At 36.0% G+C, this 24,181-nt stretch overlaps 1 protein-coding gene across 2 annotated transcripts in view; it reads right to left on the bottom strand.

Annotated features, from left to right (window-relative positions):
- Window positions 1-24,181, bottom strand: part of ralgapb (Ral GTPase activating protein non-catalytic subunit beta) — a 120,514-nt gene that overhangs the window by 84,056 nt on the left and 12,277 nt on the right. For both annotated transcript variants that reach the window (XM_079841694.1, XM_079841695.1), the window contains exons 3-7: window positions 17,912-18,114; window positions 16,359-16,525; window positions 11,898-12,084; window positions 7,927-8,058; window positions 6,746-6,924 (exon numbers count right to left, since the gene is read on the bottom strand). In XM_079841694.1, coding sequence (XP_079697820.1) covers window positions 6,746-6,924; window positions 7,927-8,058; window positions 11,898-12,084; window positions 16,359-16,525; window positions 17,912-18,114 — 868 coding nt within the window. The remainder of the gene's footprint in view (window positions 1-6,745; window positions 6,925-7,926; window positions 8,059-11,897; window positions 12,085-16,358; window positions 16,526-17,911; window positions 18,115-24,181) is intronic.

The following is a 24,181-nucleotide window of genomic DNA, read 5'->3' as shown; positions in this document are numbered from 1 at the left end:
TTTAAAGAAACCAAACTAATGTATATTTGACTTTTGAGGCCTAATGCTTTAGAATAATTGTAATTAATAATCGCAATTACAATTTCAAGGGAATAATCGACAATTATGATCATAATAGTGCAGCCCTAATTTAAATAATACTTCAAATCTTAATATTTAAAAAAACTTGTTTGTTAAATAAAGTGCTGCACAACAGAGCTTTACTTTTAAATTAAAACATGGAAGAAAATTGTGAATATTCCTTAAAATAAAAAAAAGTAATTATTATTATTAGTGTATTAAAATTACATTGAGATGTAGTTAAATTCTACTGTTCAACAGTAATATATTTCTGTCACAATTCTTCAAGTTGAACCAAACTTTTATTTTGACGGGTTGCCGTGACCTTTGAGTTTCTGTGTGTTTATGATATGATGATAGTTTTATCATCTAAAACGGTAAAATGCTGATGAAGTGACTCTCAGAGCGGCTCTGGAGGTGAAGTTCATGCGTTCATGTCCTCATATAGAGGCTGAAAACACTGCGAGAGTCACACGTGCTTCAGTGTGTGTGTGGGAATAACCATTCATTCAGACAGAGACACAGGATTTATATTGAAATAGTCTTTTTGTGGTTTAATATTCACAGAAACTAGTCTACATTGCAAGTGTGCTGACCCTGCTTTTCATTGACTAATCAAATATTTGACAAATTATGTGAAATTCTGCAGTAAATTCCGCTTTTATGCCTGGCTTCCCCGATTCTGGACGCATCGCAGAAATTATAGGGCCCTATATGTAAAAATCATTACATGTGATAATTGTAAATGAAGTAATTTCAGACGGACTGGGAAATAAAGCAAGTTGAGTAAAGTGGAATAAAGTCAGGTGTATGAGTACCAGGAGAAGGCAGAGTTTCAGGACACTCGAGTTTCTTAGAAACAGCAACACCTAGAAATGGAAAGACAGTCAAAGCCGGTGTTCATACATCACTGCGACTGAGAGTCAAACAATAATCAGAGACTAAAACAACATCTGAGATTAGAAGAATAATGATTGGAAAGCCCTGTAATATGCAGAGGCTCTGTTATACACACCATTAGGGGTGAATCTTTATTCACTTCACAATCAGATCCGATTCTGATTGTACATCAAGAATCGGATTGTGATTCTCGGTCACTTACCGCATATGATGTGCAATGAAGCCTGCGATCGTCCATCGCTTCAACTATGAAACCTTAAAGGGGGGGTGAAATGCTGTTTCATGCATACTGAGCTTTTTACACTGTTAAAGACTTGGATTCCCATCCTAAACATGGACAAAGTTTAAAAAACTTTGGACGTTTGATGGAGTATTTCTGTGCCAAAAATACTCCTTCCGGTTTCTCACAAGTTTCGGAAAGTTTTTTTCGAGTATGGGTCTATCTGACGTCAGATAGGGCGGAACGTCCTTGTATGGACTGTTTTCCTGGAAGGGCGCGCGCGCGACTAGAGCGAGAGAGCAAACGCTTTAGGAAGCGGCACAGGACTTCACGAAATCAACAATGTCACCAAAGATGTGTGTTTTTTTAGTCAGGGCAAGACAACCCTGCACAGCTTCACAAAGAACCCAGCGTTAATGGGAGAGTGGATGGAGTTTGTTTTTCCGGAGTTGTGCAAGTGTTTTTGTTTGTTCCCTGAATTTCGGTGACAATGGTTTATAAACAAGGAACAGTTCAACTCCGGATTTGTAGCGCGTCCAATACTGAAAGATGGAGCGATTAAGGTTCACGGTCGTGTGTTAGAAGCAGGTTGTGCGTAAAACTGCTTCAAATGTCTTTGTGTTGTTAGTAGGGTTGGGTATCGTTTGGGTTTTTTTCGATTCCGGTGCCAAACCGATACTTTTAAAATGGTACCGGTGCCTAAACGGTTCCTGAACCGATACTTAAAAAAAAAAAAAAAGGCCACAAAACGAGGTGGATGACATTAAATAGCTTTTTATTTATTTATTTTTTATATAAAATGAACCATTTATTAAAAGTTTAATGTATACTTAAATGTATGAATATAAATAAATACAAAACACAATTTACTCATTTAAAAATTATTATTGACTTATTTACAAATTCACAGTAAAACCTAAGCCACCTAACCCCAGGGCTCCAGACTAACTTTTTTCACTAGGAGCACAGTGGCCCCAAACTGAAAATTTTAGGGGCACAACCAGAAATTTTAGGGGCGCACAACGTAAATCAACATGCTAACCAAATCTACTAATTTCCACTGTATTACTAATAGGGATCTGTATCGTTAAGGTTTTAATGTAATTACTACTCTTACCGATACTGCTTATCGATCCGGTACTTTAACAGTATTCTTACCGGTTCTTTTTATTATACTTTATTTTATTTTTTTTATTAAAAAAAAAACATAATTAAGAACATAATTAACAAGGCTTTATAATCTGAAAAGTAAAATATCTATAGCAAAAGAAACCGCAAAGTTTGAACAAAAATATAAAACATCTATGTGTAAATGGACCAGTGTGCAGCATTCGGAGGGTCTGCTAACATTAATATTACAGTAAAGAACAAACCTGCAAAGAAATCTAATAAAGTAATGAAATGTAAAATAACACTGCAGAGTTTTCACTGTATAAATTGATAGATTAATGCTTATAAAAGCTAAAGTTATTAATTCAAGAGAAGTGAATATTTTCTATTTGCCTTTTGTTCGATTCGAATTAATGGCTCAATCGTCAGCAGGTTTATTAGACGCTGCGCCTTTAAGACCGATCGAATGTAGAACTAATAAAATCATATTCTCCTATTTCTCCAAACTATTTACGCCCATTTAAGATATAAACTGTTAAAATAACTACTCTCCAATCCGGTCATTTTGACACCGGCTATTTGTTGTTTATTTGATGGTTTAAACGCGCACACGAAGCCTAAAATATTAAGTGCAAGTCGGTCCATTTCGCAGCACACACACATAAGCCGCCTTGAAGTTGGAAACAGCGTCTCTTGCGCGGATTATTGTGCATTTAATCTTTATTATCAAACACATCCCGCAGTTTAGCAACAGTAGAGACAGCAGTTTACAACAATCACTGAATCTGACGTTTAGTTTAGGTTTAAGGAGAAATGACAGCGCAAGGCTGTGAAGGGAAGAATGAGCTCGACGAACACGGCTATAGGAATAGTTTTCCCTCATTCCATCTTTTTATAATTCTCGAAAATAAAATTAGATTAATATCACAGCACATCCCTAAAGTTTAAGCAGACAAAACTTTTGTTTAGTTCTTGGCCATCATCACTCACCCTTTAAAGCTGACTGTGGTGTTGTGTTCGCTGTAGCTCCACGTGAGAGAGCGCTCGCTTTCTCTCTCTTCTGGATTGCGAATGGCAAAAAATGCATCACGGACAAATGGTTTAATATTCTCTCATATAGAAACGGCTGGCAAAGATAGAATTTGCCAGACATAACGTCTATCAATTATAATTAGTAAGTGTATTTTCTTAATTTCTCCAGTACCGACAGCAGGCAAATTTACTGGTCGCACATGTGCGACTGGATGTAAAATTCAGTCGCACACACTCAAATTTTAGTCGCAAAATGCGACCATTTGGTCGCACTCTGGAGCCCTGAACCCAACTACAACAAGCCTAATATAACTCTAAATAACAGTTACAGTAATAAGAGCAGTCGTCTGTATTCTTGCTCTGCTACAAACCAGCTTCAAGCTTCAGCTTTATTTTGAAATATGATCATATTCTCTGACTAAATATTTTAGAACGCATTGCCTTAATGTTTCCATGGCGACGCGTCATGTTTCTCACGTGACACACAGCAGCCGCAATAGCGCAGACAGCTCAGCTGTATCGGGTTTATTTCGCTTTTTCTTTTTATTCAAAATATTCACAAACTTCTTAACTGTGTCACGAACTATCTGATGTTCAAATGTGTGAGTGAATGTGTGTTAGTTGATCTATAAAGCGCAATGGGCCGCGCCATGTTAGTTTGCGCCTCAGAATCGGATCTGTCGGATTTACAACACTTGAGTTCATTCTCGTCTCACGAAATACATGAAACTAAGTGACCAGTGAACTGGAAGAAGAATAGAGTAAACTATATATTTATTGTATAATGTGCATGTATCTGATGTGAATAAAACACGTAACGTTAGTCAAATTATAACCGTCTGAAGGGATTGTCATTGCCGCTTTCATAGACATCAGTGTGTGTTTTTTGCTAGAAGCCTACTTATGAGCATTTAAATGTCTTAAACCTGAAATAAACATGATGTGGTTGAAAACACTGAATAGTTGTCATGAGATGTGGTTGAAAACACTGAATAGTTGTCATGAGATGTGGTTGAAAACACTGAATAGTTGTCATGAGATGTGGTTGAAAACACTGAATAGTTGTCATGAGATGTGGTTGAAAACACTGAATAGTTGTCATGAGATGTGGTTGAAAACACTGAATAGTTGTCATGAGATGTGGTTGAAAACACTGAATAGTTGTCATGAGTTGTGATGTGACGAGCGCTGAGCGTCTGTCTCTGGCTCAGCCAAAGCGCGAAAGCACGTTTGTATTTAAGCACCGAAATGAGGAACCGAAATCTGCGTTCTGATTCGGTCCGGTACATACCGGTTATATAAATACCGGTTATATAAGTACCATATTGGCACCGGGTTTCGGTACCCAACCCTAGTTGTTAGCAATCGACTTGTTCATTCAAATGCGCTACTATTCCATTGTTTTCTATGTAAACACGCACTAGTCTGACATGCAAAGCCGTTCCACTTGCAACTGCTAACGTTAAATCGCATACAGTCGATAAACCAAATTATGTCTTCATAAACCATGAGTAAACACACACAAATGTTGTAAAACTCGCGAGCATGACAAGCCGCTAAGCATATTTAAGTTACAGTACACACCATTGAGACGTCCTGCTGTAGTCGTCGTTGGTGCTCCTGTTAAATTTCAGCCTCCAGATCAGATTCTGGATCATTTATGTATGGCTGAATCTGATTGATAGCCAAGGTTTATTTAGGATAACGTTTTTTTTTCTCCACGTTTAAGGATGTCAGAGCTTTCAGAGGCTCTCAACGCAATAGCTGCACGCTCGTCATTCTTTAGCTCCACCCACACGATAAGCCTCCGTTTTTTTTCTGAAAGACTCGGTACAGCCTATCTTTCTTTTATAAATATAATTAAACTAGGGCTGTCAAAAGATTAATCGCGATTAATCGCATCCAAAATAAAAGTTTGTGTTTACTCTGGGTGTGTACTCTGTTAATTATTATTTATATATAAATACACACACAAGCATGTATATATTTAAGAAAAAAACATTATTTTTATATATAAAACATTTATATTTATATATATTATAGATTATATAAATGTATATACATGCAAATATTTCTTAAATATATACATGAATGTGTGTGTGTATTTATATATAAATAATAATTAACAGAGTACACACACATATATTATGTAAACAAAAACTTTTATTTTGGATGCGATTAATCTTTTGACAGCCCTAAATTAAACTAAAGACTTTTCGGAGATATGAAGGATGCAGTACTACTCTATAGGCACTCAAGATTGACATGAGATTGACTGAAACTATCTGAAAAGTGACTGAAAGTGTTTCACCTCCCCTTTAAGCAAGTTTATATACACTGTGTTTGTGTGTAATTGGGAGCAAACAGATTACGACACATCGTGCACATGCAGTAAAAAAAATAAGCTCAGAATGGATTCATTATTGCTAGGAGAGAGAATCACGTTATATTTCTTCCTACCATGGTACTGAATGACCACCGTATTCATTTACATGCTACTTCATATGGAATATCATGGTAATGCCACCACAGCAGAGGTGGACAGTAACAAAGTACATTTACTTGAGTACTGTACTTAAGTACACTTTTTGATTATCTATCTCTAATTTTTTAGGGAAACTTTGACTTTAACTTCACTACAATTGAAAGACAAGTATCGTACTTTTTACTCCACTACATTTCTATCAAGGACCTCAAAGTCGAAAGTTGTTTCTGTAGCAGCTTTGCAAGTCAGTGGATGATTTTTTTTTCTTCTTTAAACGTTTTTTTTTTTGCATAATGTAAATGACTGGGAGAAAGAGAAGCATAGACATAAGGATGAATCTGAAAAAGCATGATGAAAGAGCTCAGTTCAGTCTGTTTTTTTTTTTTGCCAGAGCACGAGTACTGAATAGAGATTTCTTTTGTGTTTATTTCGCACTTATACACACAAAATGTCAAAATTTTCATTTTGGAAAGTATTCACGTAAACAAAGTTGATTATGTCTTAAGTGAACGTTAACAGTTGGGGGAATATCGGATGTGTATCAGTGTGTAGGATTTGTGCATTCTGCCTTAAAGTGACAGCAGCTTTGTAACTTTTAAGTATTTGTAACTTTTAAATTAGTATGCTAGCATGTCGGATGGAGCATCACTGACTGGCTTAAACCCCCATGGAGTAGCGTGCATTTATACAACATTAATAAAATAATGCATTGACATAAAAAAGGAAATTTACTTTTGATACCTAACTTTTAAAAGCAAATACTTCTGTACTTTTACTTAAGTAAAAATAGTTTTTAACAACTTTCACTTGTAACGGAGTAATATTTGACCAGGAGTACTTTTACTTTCACTCGAGTAATGGAGTTGTGTACTTTGTCCACCTCTGCACCACAGTAGCATCCGAAATTGCAATTGATGAGAGAGCCCCCAGAGTCTTACCGAGGAACGCGTCCACGAGGCAGCTGACGCCCCTCATAGCTCTGAAGAAGATCTGGGGCAGCTGTTTGAGGCAGGGGTGCTGAATGACCTCATGAGGAACGCCGTTTCCCCCCAACAACTGCTCCTGAAACTTCGGGGTGGAACTCACTATGACGGGATTGCTGAGGTCCACAGGGTTACTGGAGGGGAGGGAGATCATTGAACAATTTTAGTAAGAATCTGTGACCAGATCCAACAACATCTAAAAAGTTGACATATCAGGGCATTTAAACGGTAAGTTCACCCAAAAATTAAAATTCTGTCATTAATTACTCACCCTCGTGTCGTAAGACCTCCGTTCATCTTCGGAACACAAATGAAGATATTTTTGTTGAAAGCTGAGAAAGGCTTCAGATAGGCCTCCATTTGCATTCAGTACATTTACACTCACAAGACCCATAAAAGGCACTAAAATCGTCATTACAAAGTCCATCTCACCACAGTGGCTCTACAATAATTTTACGATGCGATGACAATAGTTTTTGTGCGCAAAAATCTAAATAACGCCTTTATCCAGCTTGTTCTTGTCTTCCGTGTGTGCCTCCACGACGCATGCGTGAGAATATGACGCAGATCCGGCGTTCGGACACATGACCCAGAAGAGATTTGTTTACAAGCAGAGGAAGACGCGCGTGTCTAAGCTGTTGAATTCTACATTGATCGTGCTTTAGGTCTCGGCGTAGTTCTCAAAATCGGACTAAAGTGAGCATTTCATGGATTCCCGAACGCTGGCGCTTCGTCATATTCTCACGCATGCGTCGTGGAGGCACACACGGAAGACAAGAAGAGGTTGAATAAAGTCGTTATTTAGATTTTTTTTTGCGCACAAAAACTATTGTCGTCGCTTCGTAAAATTATTGTAGAGTCACTGTGGTGAGATGGACTTTGTAACGACGTTTTTAGTGCCTTTTATGGGTCTTGTGAGTGTAAATGTACTGAATGCCAATGGAGGCCTATCTGAAGCCTTTCAGAGCATCAGCTTTACACTAAAATATCTTCATTTGTGTCTGAAGATGAACGGAGGTCTGACGGGTGTCGAACGACATGAGAGTGAGTAATTAATGACAGAATTTTCATTTTTGGGTGAACTAACCCTTTAAACAAATCAATCTATTAAACACAGACAACAAAACACCGCAGACCTGAGCATGTGTAGAAAGCGATACCACGTCTGAGACACACAGTCGTTGTCCATCTCAGCGGGGATGAGGCTGGCGTCTTCCTCTGGCACTTTAAAGGGAGGAAACGACGGGCCGTACATGAACCGCAGCAGCCTGTGAGGACAACAAAACAAATAAGGTCAAACAAACAAAAGCACCGACGACAGTGAAGGCTGTAAACAGTACAGCATGGTGCTAGCAACGCCAAGGTCACAGCATTCATATACAAAACCTTTAATGCAATACAAGTCGCTTTGGATAAAAGTGATAGTCAAATGCATAAACAAATGTAAACTGACGGCTGTACAGCAACATCCAGCAAACTCACTGGTGATTAAAAAAAGTGTGCAATACATATTATCCCAATCAAACTGCATGATGCAATTATTTTTAAAACAATCCTTGTTTTTAGATATTTTAATGAATTTTGAGTATACACTCACCTAAAGGATTATTAGGAACACTTGTTCAATTTCTCATTTATGCAATTATCTAAATAACCAATCACATGGCAGTTGCTTCAACGCATTTAGGGGTGTGGACCTGGTCAAGACAATCTCCTGAACTCCAAACTGAATGTCGGAATGGGAAAGAAAGGGGATTTAAGCAATTTTGAGCGTGGCATGGTTGTTGGTGCCAGACGGGCCGGTCTGAGTATTTCACAATCTGCTCAGTTACTGGGATTTTCACGCACAACCATTTCTAGGATTTACAAAGAATGGTGTGAAAAGGGAAAAACATCCAGTATGCGGCAGTCCTGTGGGAGAAAATGCCTTGTTGATGCTCGAGGTCAGAGGAGAATGGGCCGACTGATTCAAGCTGATAGAAGAGCAACTTTGACTGAAATAACCACTCGTTACAACCGAGGTCTGCAGCAAAGCATTTGTGAAGCCACAACACACACAACCTTGAGGCGGATGGGCAACAACAGCAGAAGACCCCACCGGGTGCCACTCATCTCCACTACAAATAGGAAAAAGAGGCGACAATTTGCAAAGGCTCACCAAAATTGGACAGTTGAAGACTGGAAAAATGTTGCCTGGTCTGATGAGTCTCGATTTTTGTTGAGACATTCAGATGGTAGAGTCAGAATTTGGCGTAAACAGAATGAGAACATGGATCCATCATGCCTTGTTACCACTGTGCAGGCTGGTGGTGGTGGTGTAATGGTGTGGGGGATGTTTTCTTGGCACACTTTAGGCCCCTGAACATGACAATGAGTTCACTGGACTAAAATGGCCCCCACAGTCACCAGATCTCAACCCAATAGAGCATCTTTGGGATGTGGTGGAACTGGAGCTTCGTGCCCTGGATGTGCATCCCACAAATCTCCATCAACTGCAGATGCTCTCCAATCAATATGGCCGACATTTCTAAAGAATGCTTTCAGCACCTTGTTGAATCAATGCCACGTAGAATTAAGGCAGTTCTGAAGGCGAAAGGGGGTCAAACACAGTATTAGTGTGTGTTCCTAATAATCCTTTAGGTGAGTGTATATTGTGCAATCTCTCTCAAACTGTTTATACTGTATTAAAGATGCACTATGTACAATTTTTTGCAGTAAAATTTCCAAACACCACTCGGCCAGTGTTATATATTTTATATACTGCTCGCGAGGCGTGTGTTGCGTTCATCTTATTAACAATCGCCCCAGCGGTTCCTCAGCTCCACAACACTCGCTCCTGCTCTGCTTCACTACAGTAACGTTAATAATCACATCCATCCACATGATTTCTGCCCGAGTCCTATCCCGATTCTTTCCCAGCGGCTGTGAGCTGAAGACCACATGTCCCAAGATTCTGCGCTCAAACGTGCCGTCATCAAACTACACCTTTGTTTTGAACAGGTGACCTCAAGCGGACGGAAAAGTTACATAGTGCACCTTTATTTTATTAACACTTTATTATCCAATGCATTAGTTAACATGAAGTAACTGTGAGCAATATATTTTTTACAGCATTTATTAACTTTTGTTAATGTTAGTTAATAAAAATATAATTATTGAGTGTTCGGTCATGTTACATCACAGAGAATCAATTAAAGTCACCATGAATTAAAAATGGATTAAAAAATTATTTTTTTATGTAATATTGCAGTTTGTTAGTTATAAATGATTCATCCGTGCACATCATTAGTTTTAAATTCATGTTCCTGGTAATCTTGAATCAGAATAACAGCTAATCTCTTCTCTGATGACGAGGGCGGGGCAACCTGTCACTCACATGACATCAGCCAATAGCCCCTACATTTGTTCTTGTTTGAGAAGCGTTTCACTCGGATATACGGCACAATGGGGAAAAAAAGACGATGGCAAATTCTGTTTCATGTCGACTTCAACCTGTTAACAGATACAATGTTTGATCTTAAAAGTACACTTTCACATTTTTTTGTTCAATGTTGTCAATCCATCAATCAATCCGTCTTCAAAAACATGTTTTTGTCTTACCCTGATTCGCTATGGTTAGCCTAAGTGTTTATATTTTAGACCGTACCGCGTACATACATCACTCGCCCATGCATGCCTCGTCAGTTCAGAAAATAGAGAAAAGTAGCTCCGCCTACTTTGACACATGTCTGGTGTGGGAGTAGCAGGGGTTAGTTGTCACAACGAGAGAGAAAGGTTGACAGAGCAACTAACAAACAGAGCTCGTAATAAAACAAGAATCAACATCGGCTTGGGTTTTCGTAGATGGCGAGAACTAATTGAAATGTTGTAAAAGCAACGTGAAGATAATGGTGTTTTTATTACTTAACAGGTGAGCAAAGTGTTTTATTGAACAGATAAACTGTCGAGTTCACTGTAAAGCATTATCTATTAATCTAAGATCATTTCATTACTGTTGTAGCGTCGTGCAGGAATTTATTTAAGGAAGTAGCGTGTCTATTAATGGATAAAGATACAATAACATCTTCAGCTAGTCAGCTTGAGATCCTTTCCATCTAAACCGGTTATATCTCTTAAGCCTAGCAGTGAAATATTAATCACGCAGAGCCGAAGCACAACCAAAACAATGTTCTTCTGCAAAATGCATTTAGATTTTTACAGGGTTTCTGCAGGTTTCATCAAGTCAAATTTAAGACTTTTTAAGACATTTTTAAGACCATTATGAATTAAATTTAAGACCTATAAAGGAAATGCAGTCACAAAATTACTTGCAAAGTACATTTATTTATTCAAATTGAACAATTCGATAAACTTGCACTTCCCCATAGCTCAATCCCACCAGGATATTTTTTGGGTGATTTTTGAGATCAAAATGAAATCGGAAATTTGCACGGTTTTCTGCATGATTAGGGTAGCACATTTACTGTATTATGTTAGATTTACAATAGTCACACATGACAGTAGAATAAACAAAATGCATAAATCTTGTTTATTTTGGTATCTTGACATTATTTTGCGGTGAAATTACGAATTATGCAGGATCTCAAAATGCATTGTTGATTTTTTGTTGTATTTAGTAATCGTGGAAATGCGAAAAACTGGAGGACTATTATCTGAAGAATAAAATCAGTTTTATGTGTCTGTGGTACAATCCGAAAGAGACTCCCGCCAATAACACGAAAGCTAATCGGCTGCAATATAAGATGCATGTTGGTCTCATTTGTAGTCGTAATACAGCAAATTATATTTGGACTAGCGAAAGAAAGAACTACAACACCCAGAATTAAAAAAAACATTCTAAAGCGCTGCGGGAGCATTTCAATGAGCATTAGAGGTAGCGTTACATGGACGGAGGAAAACTAAGACCTGTTTAAAATTATTTAAGACCTAGAACTCAATACTTCTGCGAATTTAAGACTTTTTAAGGCCTAAAATTTTGATTTCGAAATTCTAGACTTTTTTAGACCCCGCGGAAACCCTGTTTTAGCCGCTAGAGTGTATCAACGAAGATGAATAAATGCTGCAGATGTATTGAAACGCTGTAGATAGAGTGGCTTTTCTACAGTACCTGGAAGTGAGAGCAGCGATCACTTTACTCCACTGCTCCACCACGGGAGGGTGATGTCTCCAGTTGGCCAGCATCTCTCGGGCGGTCTTCCAGTAGGGCGGTGTGGGGAAACAGCGCGTGCATGCCAGGAACCAAACCTCAAACAGCACGCTGATCAACTTCTCTGCCAGCTTCTCTGCTATACCACCTACAGGAGACACAAGCACCCGTTAATACAGGTTACACTTTATCAGCAGCACTAGTGGAATAACGGCCTTTAAAGGGTTAGTTCACCCAAAAATGAAAATTCTGTCATTAATTACTCACCCTCATGTCGTTCGACACCCGTCAGACCTCCGTTCATCTTCAGACACAAATGAAGATATTTTAGTGTAAATCTGATGGCTCTGAAAGGCCTCCATTGGCACAATGCACTTTACACTCTCAAGACCCTTAAAAGACACTAAAGACGTCGTTACAAAGTCCATCTCACTACAGTGGTTCTAAAATAACTTTATGGAGTGATGAGAATAGTTTTTGTGCACAAAAAAACCCTAAATAACGACTTATATAGTGATGACGATTTCAAAACACGGCCTCATGAAGCTTCGAAGCGTTATGAATCAGTGAGTCGATTCAGCAGTTTGAATCGCCAAATTTCAGCAGTTTGGCGGTTTGACACGCGATCTGAATCATGATTCGACTCACTGATTCATAACGCTTCGAAGCTTCATGAGGCCGTGTTTTGAAATCGTCATCACTATATAAGTCGTTTTTTAGGGGTTTTTTGCGCACAAAAACTATTCTCACCGATTCATAAAGTTATTGTAGAGCCGCTGTAGTGAGATGGACTTTGTAACGACGTCTTTAGTGTCTTGAGAGTGTAAAGTGCATTGAGCAAATGGAGGCCTTTCAGAGCCATCAGATTTACACTAAAATATCTTCATTTGTGTCTGAAGATGAACGGAGGTCTGACGGGTGTCGAACGACATGAGGGTAAGTCATTAATGACAGAATTTTCATTTTTGGGTGAACTAACCCTTTAATTTTGACTCTTCACTCAGTTTTTTCTGAGCAAAAACTATGGTTACATTACGACAATTTTAGACAACTGGAAATACAATTTGTGGGCCCTATTTGAACAATCTGAGCTCACGGCGCAGGTGCTCTTCGGGCGTATCTGAATCCAATTTTGCTAGTTTAACGACGGAAAAAACGATCGGTGTGCCCGGTGCATGGTCTAAAACGGTTGTGCCTCGTCTCTTATTGAGTCATGGGTGTGTTTTGGGCGTAACGTGCAATAAACCAATCAGCGTCTCATCTCCCTTTCCCTTTAAAAGCCAATTGTGCAGCACCATGAGATGATTCACCATTTACAGGAGAGACTGAACGCTTCTCCAGAGAGGAATCCTTTTATTTTTAATATTTAAACGTGTGTGTGTGTGTGCTGCTGCGCATCCCTGTGTGTGTAATAATCAGAGTTGTGCACCACCTATAGGCTCATATCACTAACACACCCTTTAAATAACACACAAATACTGCACTATTGACTTTAGAGCAAGTGTGTGTTGGTCAATGGTCAGTGGTTTTCAGTTCCTCACAGTGGCAACACTCCAACAATGCTCCAGGGGCCGGTTGCATAAACCGTTAAGACTAGTCTTACAAGTTAAACATACATTTTTTTCTTTAAGACCGTTCATAACTTTTTAAAATCAGTTACATAAAAACATAGACTGGCCTAATTTGATACGAAAAGTAAGACTGAATGCCACTTGCCTAACTGCTAGTGGGTCATACTAGATATTAAGACACTGTCTTAAAGGGTTAGTTCACCCAAAAATGAAAATTCTGTCATTAATTACTCACCCTCATGTCGTTCGACACCCGTCAGACCTCCGTTCATCTTCAGACACAAATGAAGATATTTTAGTGTAAATCTGATGCTCTGAAAGGCCTCCATTGGCTCAATGCACTTTACACTCTCAAGACCCTTAAAAGACACTAGACGTCGTTACAAAGTCCATCTCACTACAGCGGTTCTAAAATAACTTTATGAATCGGCGAGAATAGTTTTTGTGCGCAAAAAAACCCCAAAATAACGACTTATATAGTGATGACGATTTCAAAACACGGCCTCATGAAGCTTCGAAGCGTTATGAATCAGTGAGTCGAATCATGATTCGGATCGCGTGTCAAACCATCAAACTGCTGAAATTTGGCGATTCAAACTGCTGAATCGACTCACTGATTCATAACGCTTCAAAGCTTCATGAGGCCGTGTTTTGAAATCGTCATCACTATGTAAGTCGTTATTTAGGGTTTTTTTGTGCACAAAAACTATTGTCGCCGATTCATAAAGTTATTTTAGAACCACTGTAGTGAGATGGACTTTGTAACGACGTCTAGTGTCTTTTAAGGGTCTTGAGAGTGTAAAGTGCATTGAGCCAATGGAGGCCTTTCAGAGCCATCAGATTTACACTAAAATATCTTCATTTGTGTCTGAAGATGAACGGAGGTCTGACGGGTGTCCAACGACATGAGGGTGAGGAATTAATGACAGAATTTTCATTTTTGGGTGAACTAACCCTTTAACATAATGTCTTAGTTTATGCAACTGGTCCCTGATCACACCTGGTGTTCAGAGCAGACGCCCATGGGTGAACAGATGAGCAGTGCATTTGATATTTAAACCACGAGGAGCTGGACGTGAACATGAGAACTGCGTCCGGCTGAAACTAGCAGAACACACTTGAGTCGCTAGGTGTATGATAGGGTCCTAAGGGTTTAAAAGCAGAAATGTGTAGCTGGTTTTTGCTGAAATATTACCTAAAAAAAATGGGTATGAGCTGAAAGAAAAAGAAATGCTCCTTCCCTTGTGCTGGTAAATTTCGTATGCAATAACATTAACCAATTTAATACAATCAGGGTTCCCACTCTTTCATGAACACCAGATTCAAGGACTTTTTAAAGCACCTTTTATTTTAAATCAAGCACAATAAATACGATAAAGGTGGATGTGTTACTGCCAATATATCAAATATCTACTGTCCCTGTGTCTATCATTAATGCAGTAACGCTAAGGCATATACTGACAACTAAAATACAATTTCCAATGAGGAAAAATGTCCAATTTTACAAAATCCAATGAGGAAAGAGGCTGGTGTACAAGAGCGAGCGAGCTTTAACGAGAGATGCAGGTGGCAGCTCTTATTCCTTCTTTTAACATTTATTTCAAACTAGTTTTAGTTTTCTTTTTTATAAATCATTACTTAATTAAAACATCAAAATATAGAGATAATATTGTTTTCCAATTAAATGAAAAGATATGGACAAGTTAATTGTTAGGCATTCAAAATATGCTAAATTATTTTTTTAATCACCTGTACATGTACGTTTTTAAAAAATCAATTTGAAGGCTTTTAAGACCTGCGCATATATTATATTTAACATATATAATCGCTGCCGTAATAACGGCCCATTTCATATGTTTACGTGCTTTTCTTCTTTTTATTTTTTGAACTGTGATGAAATATATTACTCTTGTAAATACTTGCCAGCATTTCAGTAATGAAAGTCCAGATCTTTAAAATGCATCCAAATTACAGCAAAGCGCAACCGTACGGTGGCCTGCAGGGGTCAAAAAGGATGTAAACAGTGAATTTTGAAGTGATCTCATCTTGAAAACTCAGAGATGTGGATGTAGACGGCAATTAAATCACCACACGACCTTGGTGTTTGTCTAAAAACAGGAGGTTATTCGACCCGGGGATTTTAACGCGGGTGGTGGGAGAAAAACACTGACATTCTGGATTCGGGCGGCAATAAAATCACAGACTAGCCCCTGTCAATGATGAAAATACCTTACGACCCCACAAGAAACAACTACCGTACGAATAGGGCTTTTGACAGTAGATGGCGCTTATGGAACAGCAGAAATATATTGAAATAGATTCCTCCCATAGTGCTGTTTTGTTCTGCCTTTGGCAGTGCATGAAGGCCAATTTTCTTAATGGCACCATGCTACTCAAACAAAATATAGTTCACACTTAATTCAAGCACTTTCAAAGACCTATGTTTGTTTTCAAGTACTTTCCAGGCCTTGAATCCATGTGTCTGAAATTCAAGAACTTTCAAGTACTTTCAAGAAGCGTGGGAACCCTGTACAATGTAAAGTGATGAAAAATGAAACTATGACAACATAATATTTCATTAAAATGCAACAAAAGTGCACAATATGACCCCATTAATAACCCTCATATAGATGTGATCATGACAGCTAAACAAACATGATTTTTGATTGTGAAAAAGAAAGCAAATGTGCACATTTCACGGGAGGTTCATTTGCATACGGCACACAAAATGCAGTTTGTTTAAATGCAAAACGTGCACCTTCTCTCATTTGTTTGTTAGGCAATGTAAGCAAGAACTTTGCTCTATTTTAGAGGGAAATGGCAGTGTGTTTGTCCACGGCGTCATACGGACCTCCCACAGTGGGCGGGGCCAGAAGCGTGTCATTGATGCGGAGCAGGAAGAGGAGCAGCACTTCCCACGTCTCTCTGGCCATGCCGGACGAATCACGGGCCAACTTCTGCACTGCAGACAACACTTGCTGACACAATTTAAAGTGCACCAGGCTGAAGTGCTCTGGTCTGGAAGAAAGAAACATTCACATTCAGTCGTTTAGATGCACGCTTAATTGTAAATACTAGGGCTGGGTAAAAAATAGGGCTGTCAAAAGATTAATCGCGATTAATCTCATCCAAAATAAAAGTTTGTTTACATTATATATATATATTTATGCATTTGGCAGACGCTTTTATCCAAAGAGACTTACAGTGCCCTTATTACATTACATAATATGTGTGCGCACTGTGTATAATTATTATTTATATATAAAAACACACACAAGCATGTATATATTTAAGAAAAATGTATTATATTTATATATAAAATATTTAATATTTATTATATAAATGTATATACATGCAAATATTTCTTAAATATATACATGAATGTGTTTGTATTTATATATACATAATAATTATACACACATATATTATGTAAACACAAACTTTTATTTTGGATGTGATTAATCGTGATTAATCTTTTGACAGTCCTAGGAAAAAATATAGATTTCTCGATTTTAATCGATTCTCACTTTTACAAAACAATATCGATTCTTAAATCCCAAGAATCAATTAGTCTATTTTTTTTTTTTACGAAATTCAAACATAAATAGCGTTTTGGCGCTATGGAGTGAGATCGCTCTGCTTCAGCTCAGCTCAAGAGAACCTGCAGATGAACGGATCTTCTCTACCGCATTAATACCAGTAACAGCGCGAAATAAACACCAATGAGCTTCTGAAAGTTTGTTAAAAGATACAGGACAACTTACCGAAATCCATATCATGTCACAGAATCGCTCAGTGTTTCAACCACAGAAAGATGTCAGTAAAACGGCTTACAAGTAAACAATGTAATGTCACAGCTACCTCTTAAAAAAACATATCCAGTGTCCATAAACTCGTTAGTCAGCTAGAAAAATTAACTCTAGAGAGGAGCATTTTGCTAATTATATGCATCACATTACATAGGATAGGCCTATTCAATGTCAATGTTCTTCAATATTTAATAAATCTGGCAAGTTTTTATGACAGCCACCCTTTAAATGTTTATATTTCAAAAAAACGAAATGGAGTAGAATTATGATTATGCAATTGTTAATATTTTAACTTTATTATTATATATATTTATACACATTTTTTAGTGTCATTTAAGTGTTTGTATACAAATCAGTAAATTTTTTACCTTCAATATTAGTAGGCTAATGTAGTATCAACTGACTCCCATAGTTTACAACATTAGTTCAGAAATTAGTTTTCCATGTATTATACCTGATACATATCCAAAATAATCGATATTGAATTGAATCGAAAATCGAAAGCTTGTGAATCGAAATCTAATCCAATTGTGAAATTTGTGTCAATACCCAGCCCTAGTAAACACTGTGTGTGCATCATGTCATCCAAACACACCTGGGCAGGAAAAGGTTGTGCAAGTGTTTCAGGATGGTTTGGACGTAGAGGTTGGGCTCTTTAATGATGGGCTGCGGTATCGAGTCCCTCGGAGACACCAGGGCCATTATCCAGTCAGTGTAGACGTCCACACACAACTTAACCGTGTCTCCATCCAGGGGGAGCGTCAGGCCGTAACACAGCACCTCCATGGTCCATTTCACCTGAGGAGGACAAGGACAGCAATAGATGGATAAATGAGCAACTAAACCGGTTTGAGATGGATCAACAATCCTTGAGTGTGAGAGGGAAAAGTCTGATGCATGTTTGTGAGCAGCGGCACCACTAGCAATTTATTAATACTGACCAACTAAGCCAATTGGCTGATGAAACATTGATTAAAATTAAGATACAATTTATACAAAACGAAATGTACTTTAACCCTTTAAGACCTAAGGGTATTTTTACAATTAATTTTCCGCCTGGTGTTATTTACTAAAAAAGCTTGTAAAACATCAACCCTGTTGTGCACAGACAATTGACACACCTCTTTTTTTTCAAGACAAGTTGCTCTGTCAGTATATTTGTGTTGCATTGATGTCACCTGAATGTAAAATAAGTTATGGGACCATAAAGACAAATGAAAACATAAAACGGAAATTGAATCACTCAAATATTTATTGAAAACACACACAAATAAATAAAAGCTAAGCCTATTTCCTCTGGAAAACAGTTTGTTCAAGTCTTTGGAGTCCTGGAACTCAGGAATAAACATGATAACTTATACAGAACCAAAACTATTTACATTTTTCCAAAAAAAGTCCAGGCGCTTTTGGCCTCTTTGGATTTTGGATATTTACTGGTGCCAAGCCTCAAAACAGTTCCTATCAGGAACTTCTCCTCAAACTTTCTTCTCAAACTTTTTCCTCAAACTTTCTCCACAAAACTGCAGCGCGTCTCTCTCTCTCTCTCCTCAACACTAGCCGTGCGTCTCTCTCTCCACAATAACAAAGCTGTGGTTCATGCGTAATGACGCACACCAACGTGGATGACGGATCAGCCTGTCATTGGTCAAACCCTCATCCAAAATGGCAGCTAGCATCGCGCTAGCGGCAAAAATGACGGAAAATTTATAAATTATGGACATCAAGTGGATATATCTTGGATGTAAGCATTTTGATTTATTGCTGAACAACTCCAAAAAGATGCACATGTTCCAGGCTGGATAGAAAACCTTCTGTAAAGGCTACAAAGACACCAAAGACACCCCCGTGATGGCTAGCTCGTTAGCTTTCTGCTGGAAAAAACGGTAAGAAAATCGATAAAAGTTTCATGAAATAATATAGATATTTATCGGAGGTGCCGTGTGACGTCGTGGGCGATGCCGTCGGGCTCTGAGGGTTAAAGAAAGGCTTTCTACAAAACAAAACTTAATGAAGTGGTCAAAAGTGGTCTGACCCACTCCATGTCTCCTGGCATTGCACATCGTATATTCTGTATATCCTTTCTCACTAATGCTGTTCACTTTCATAATCAACATAGATTGACAGACTGACAACATAGATAGACATACAAACATTATAATATTTAAATAAAGTGAAATAGAGTGGGATTTGAGCAAATGTCGTTTTACCCGTGAGCGGTTCATGAGTGGAGCGTTTTGCTGGATTTTGCCGGAAATAAGCCATAATTTTGTTATATTTGTAACTCTTTACAAATATAGTAAAACACTCGGATACTAGGGGTGTAACGGTACACGTATTCGTACCGAACCGTTTCGGGTACGGGGCTTTCGGTTCGGTGCAATCTTTAACAGTCGGCTTGTTTTAAGCGTGGAACACACTTCAATCCGAGTTCCCACACGTATATATTAAATATTCAGTCCATTTTATCACGAAATTCAAACGATAAATGCCGTTTTGACGCTCTTTAATATGGCGTGACTGATCACAGTTCAAGCGGCTGCGTGTGAACGCGATCGATCATCTCTTCCTAAAGAATAAACATGAATGCACATCTGAAGGTGTGACTTACTGTCACTTATCATATGTGGTGTAATCGCTCCATCAGTGTTTCAACGGCAGAAAGACCTCAATAAAACTGCAGTAAACAAAACAATGTCATGTAACATCACATTTACCTCAGGCAGTCATTCAGTGTCCACAGAATTGTATTCACTAGAGAAATCAACTCTTCCACTAAATATATGCACTATATTAGCTGTTATATTCATGATATTAGCCGTTATATTCATTATATTAGCTGTTATATTCATGATATTAGCCGTTATATTCATTATATTAGCTGTTATATTGATTATATTAGCCGTTATATTCATTATATTAGCTGTTATATTGATTATATTAGCTGTTATATTAATGATATTAGCCGTTATATTCATGATATTAGCCGTTATATTCATTATGTTAGCCGTTATATTCATTATATTAGCCGTTATATTCATTATATTAGCTGTTATATTCATGATATTAGCCGTTATATTAATTATATTAGCCGTTATTTTCATTATATTAGCCGTTATATTCATGATATTAGCTCTTATATTGATTATATTAGCCGTTATATTAATTATATTAGCCGTTATATTCATGATATTAGCCGTTATATTCATTATATTAGCCGTTATATTCATTATATTAGCCGTTATATTCATGATATTAGCCGTTATTTTCATTATATTAGCCGTTATATTCATGATATTAGCCGTTATATTCATTATATTAGCCGTTATATTCATGATATTATCCGTTATTTTCATTATATTAGCCGTTATATTCATGATATTAGCCGTTATATTCATTATATTAGCCGTAATATTCATTATATTAGCCGTTATATTCATTATATTAGCTATATTAGCCGTTATATTCATGATATTAGCCGTTATATTCATGATATTAGCCGTTATATTCATTATATTAGCCGTTATATTCATTATATTAGCTATATTAGCCGTTATATTCATGATATTAGCCGTTATATTCATGATATTAGCCGTTATATTCATTATATTAGCCGTTATATTCATTATATTAGCTATATTAGCCGTTATATTCATTATATTAGCCGTAATATTCATTATATTAGCCGTTATATTCATTATATTAGCTATATTAGCCGTTATATTCATGATATTAGCCGTTATATTCATTATATTAGCCGTAATATTCATTATATTAGCCGTTATATTCATTATATTAGCTATATTAGCCGTTATATTCATGATATTAGCCGTTATATTCATGATATTAGCCGTTATATTCATTATATTAGCCGTTATATTCATTATATTAGCTATATTAGCCGTTATATTCATTATATTAGCCGTAATATTCATTATATTAGCCGTTATATTCATTATATTAGCTATATTAGCCGTTATATTCATGATATTAGCCGTTATATTCATTATATTAGCCGTAATATTCATTATATTAGCCGTTATATTCATTATATTAGCTATATTAGCCGTTATATTCATGATATTAGCCGTTATATTCATGATATTAGCCGTTATATTCATTATATTAGCCGTTATATTCATGATATTAGCCGTTATATTAATTATATTAGCCGTAATATTCATTATATTAGCCGTTATATTCATTATATTAGCCGTAATATTCATTATATTAGCCGTTATATTCATTATATTAGCCGTTATATTCATGATATTAGCCGTTATATTCATGATATTAGCCGTTATATTCATGATATTAGCCGTTATATTCATTATATTAGCCGTTATATTAATGATATTAGCCGTTATATTCATTATATTAGCCGTTATATTAATGATATTAGCCGTTATATTAATGATATTAGCCGTTATATTAATGATATTAGCCGTTATATTCATTATATTAGCCGTTATATTCATGATATTAGCCGTTATATTCATGATATTAGCCGTTATATTCATGATATTAGCCGTTATATTCATGATATTAGCCGTTATATTCATTATATTAGCCGTTATATTCATTATATTAGCCGTTATATTCATGATATTAGCCGTTATATTAATTATATTAGCCGTAATATTCATTATATTAGCCGTTATATTCATTATATTAGCCGTAATATTCATTATATTAGCCGTTATATTCATTATATTAGCCGTTATATTCATGATATTAGCCGTTATATTCATGATATTAGCCGTTATATTCATTATATTAGCCGTTATATTCATGATATTAGCCGTAATATTCATTATATTAGCCGTTATATTCATTATATTAGCCGTTATATTCATTATATTAGCCGTAATATTCATTATATTAGCCGTTATATTCATTATATTAGCCGTTATATTCATTATATTAGCCGTAATATTCATTATATTAGCCGTTATATTCATTATATTAGCCGTTATATTCATGATATTAGCCGTTATTTTCATTATATTAGCCGTTATATTCATGATATTAGCCGTTATATTCATTATATTAGCCGTTATATTCATTATATTAGCCGTTATATTCATGATATTAGCCGTTATATTCATTATATTAGCCGTTATATTCATTATATTAGCCGTTATATTCATGATATTAGCCGTTATATTCATGATATTAGCCGTTATATTCATGATATTAGCCGTTATATTCATTATATTAGCCGTTATATTCATGATATTAGCCGTTATATTCATGATATTAGCCGTTATATTCATGATATTAGCCGTTATATTCATTATATTAGCCGTTATATTAATTATATTAGCCGTAATATTCATTATATTAGCCGTTATATTCATTATATTAGCCGTTATATTAATTATATTAGCCGTAATATTCATTATATTAGCCGTTATATTCATTATATTAGCCGTAATATTCATTATATTAGCCGTTATATTCATTATATTAGCCGTTATATTCATGATATTAGCCGTTATATTCATTATATTAGCCGTTATATTCATGATATTAGCCGTTATATTCATGATATTAGCCGTTATATTCATGATATTAGCCGTTATATTAATGATATTAGCCGTTATATTCATGATATTAGCCGTTATATTCATTATATTAGCCGTTATATTAATGATATTAGCCGTTATATTCATGATATTAGCCGTTATATTAATGATATTAGCCGTTATATTAATGATATTAGCCGTTATATTCATGATATTAGCCGTTATATTAATGATATTAGCCGTTATATTCATGATATTAGCCGTTATATTCATTATATTAGCCGTTATATTCATGATATTAGCCGTTATATTAATTATATTAGCCGTAATATTCATTATATTAGCCGTTATATTCATTATATTAGCCGTAATATTCATTATATTAGCCGTTATATTGATTATATTAGCCGTTATATTCATGATATTAGCCGTTATATTCATGATATTAGCCGTTATATTCATTATATTAGCCGTTATATTCATGATATTAGCCGTAATATTCATTATATTAGCCGTTATATTCATTATATTAGCCGTAATATTCATTATATTAGCCGTTATATTCATTATATTAGCCGTTATATTCATGATATTAGCCGTTATATTGATTATATTAGCCGTTATATTAATGATATTAGCTGTTATATTCATTATATTAGCCGTTATATTCATTATATTAGCCGTTATATTCATGATATTAGCCGTTATATTCATTATATTAGCCGTTATATTCATTATATTAGCCGTTATATTCATGATATTAGCCGTTATATTCATGATATTAGCCGTTATATTCATGATATTAGCCGTTATATTCATTATATTAGCCGTTATATTCATGATATTAGCCGTTATATTAATGATATTAGCCGTTATATTCATTATATTAGCCGTTATATTCATTATATTAGCCGTTATATTCATGATATTAGCCGTTATATTGATTATATTAGCCGTTATATTCATGATATTAGCCGTTATATTCATGATATTAGCCGTTATATTCATTATATTAGCCGTTATATTCATGATATTAGCCGTAATATTCATTATATTAGCCGTTATATTCATTATATTAGCCGTTATATTCATGATATTAGCCGTTATATTCATTATATTAGCCGTTATATTCATGATATTAGCCGTTATATTGATTATATTAGCCGTTATATTAATGATATTAGCTGTTATATTCATTATATTAGCCGTTATATTCATGATATTAGCCGTTATATTAATTATATTAGCCGTTATATTCATGATATTAGCCGTTATATTAATGATATTAGCCGTTATATTCATGATATTAGCCGTTATATTCATGATATTAGCCGTTATAT

This window comes from Gobio gobio (genome assembly GCF_949357685.1).
Source record: "Gobio gobio genome assembly, chromosome: 17".
NCBI classification, from domain to species: Eukaryota; Metazoa; Chordata; class Actinopteri; order Cypriniformes; family Gobionidae; genus Gobio; species Gobio gobio.
Note: the sequence above shows the minus strand (reverse complement) of the source record. Positions and strands in the feature narration are given on the sequence as shown.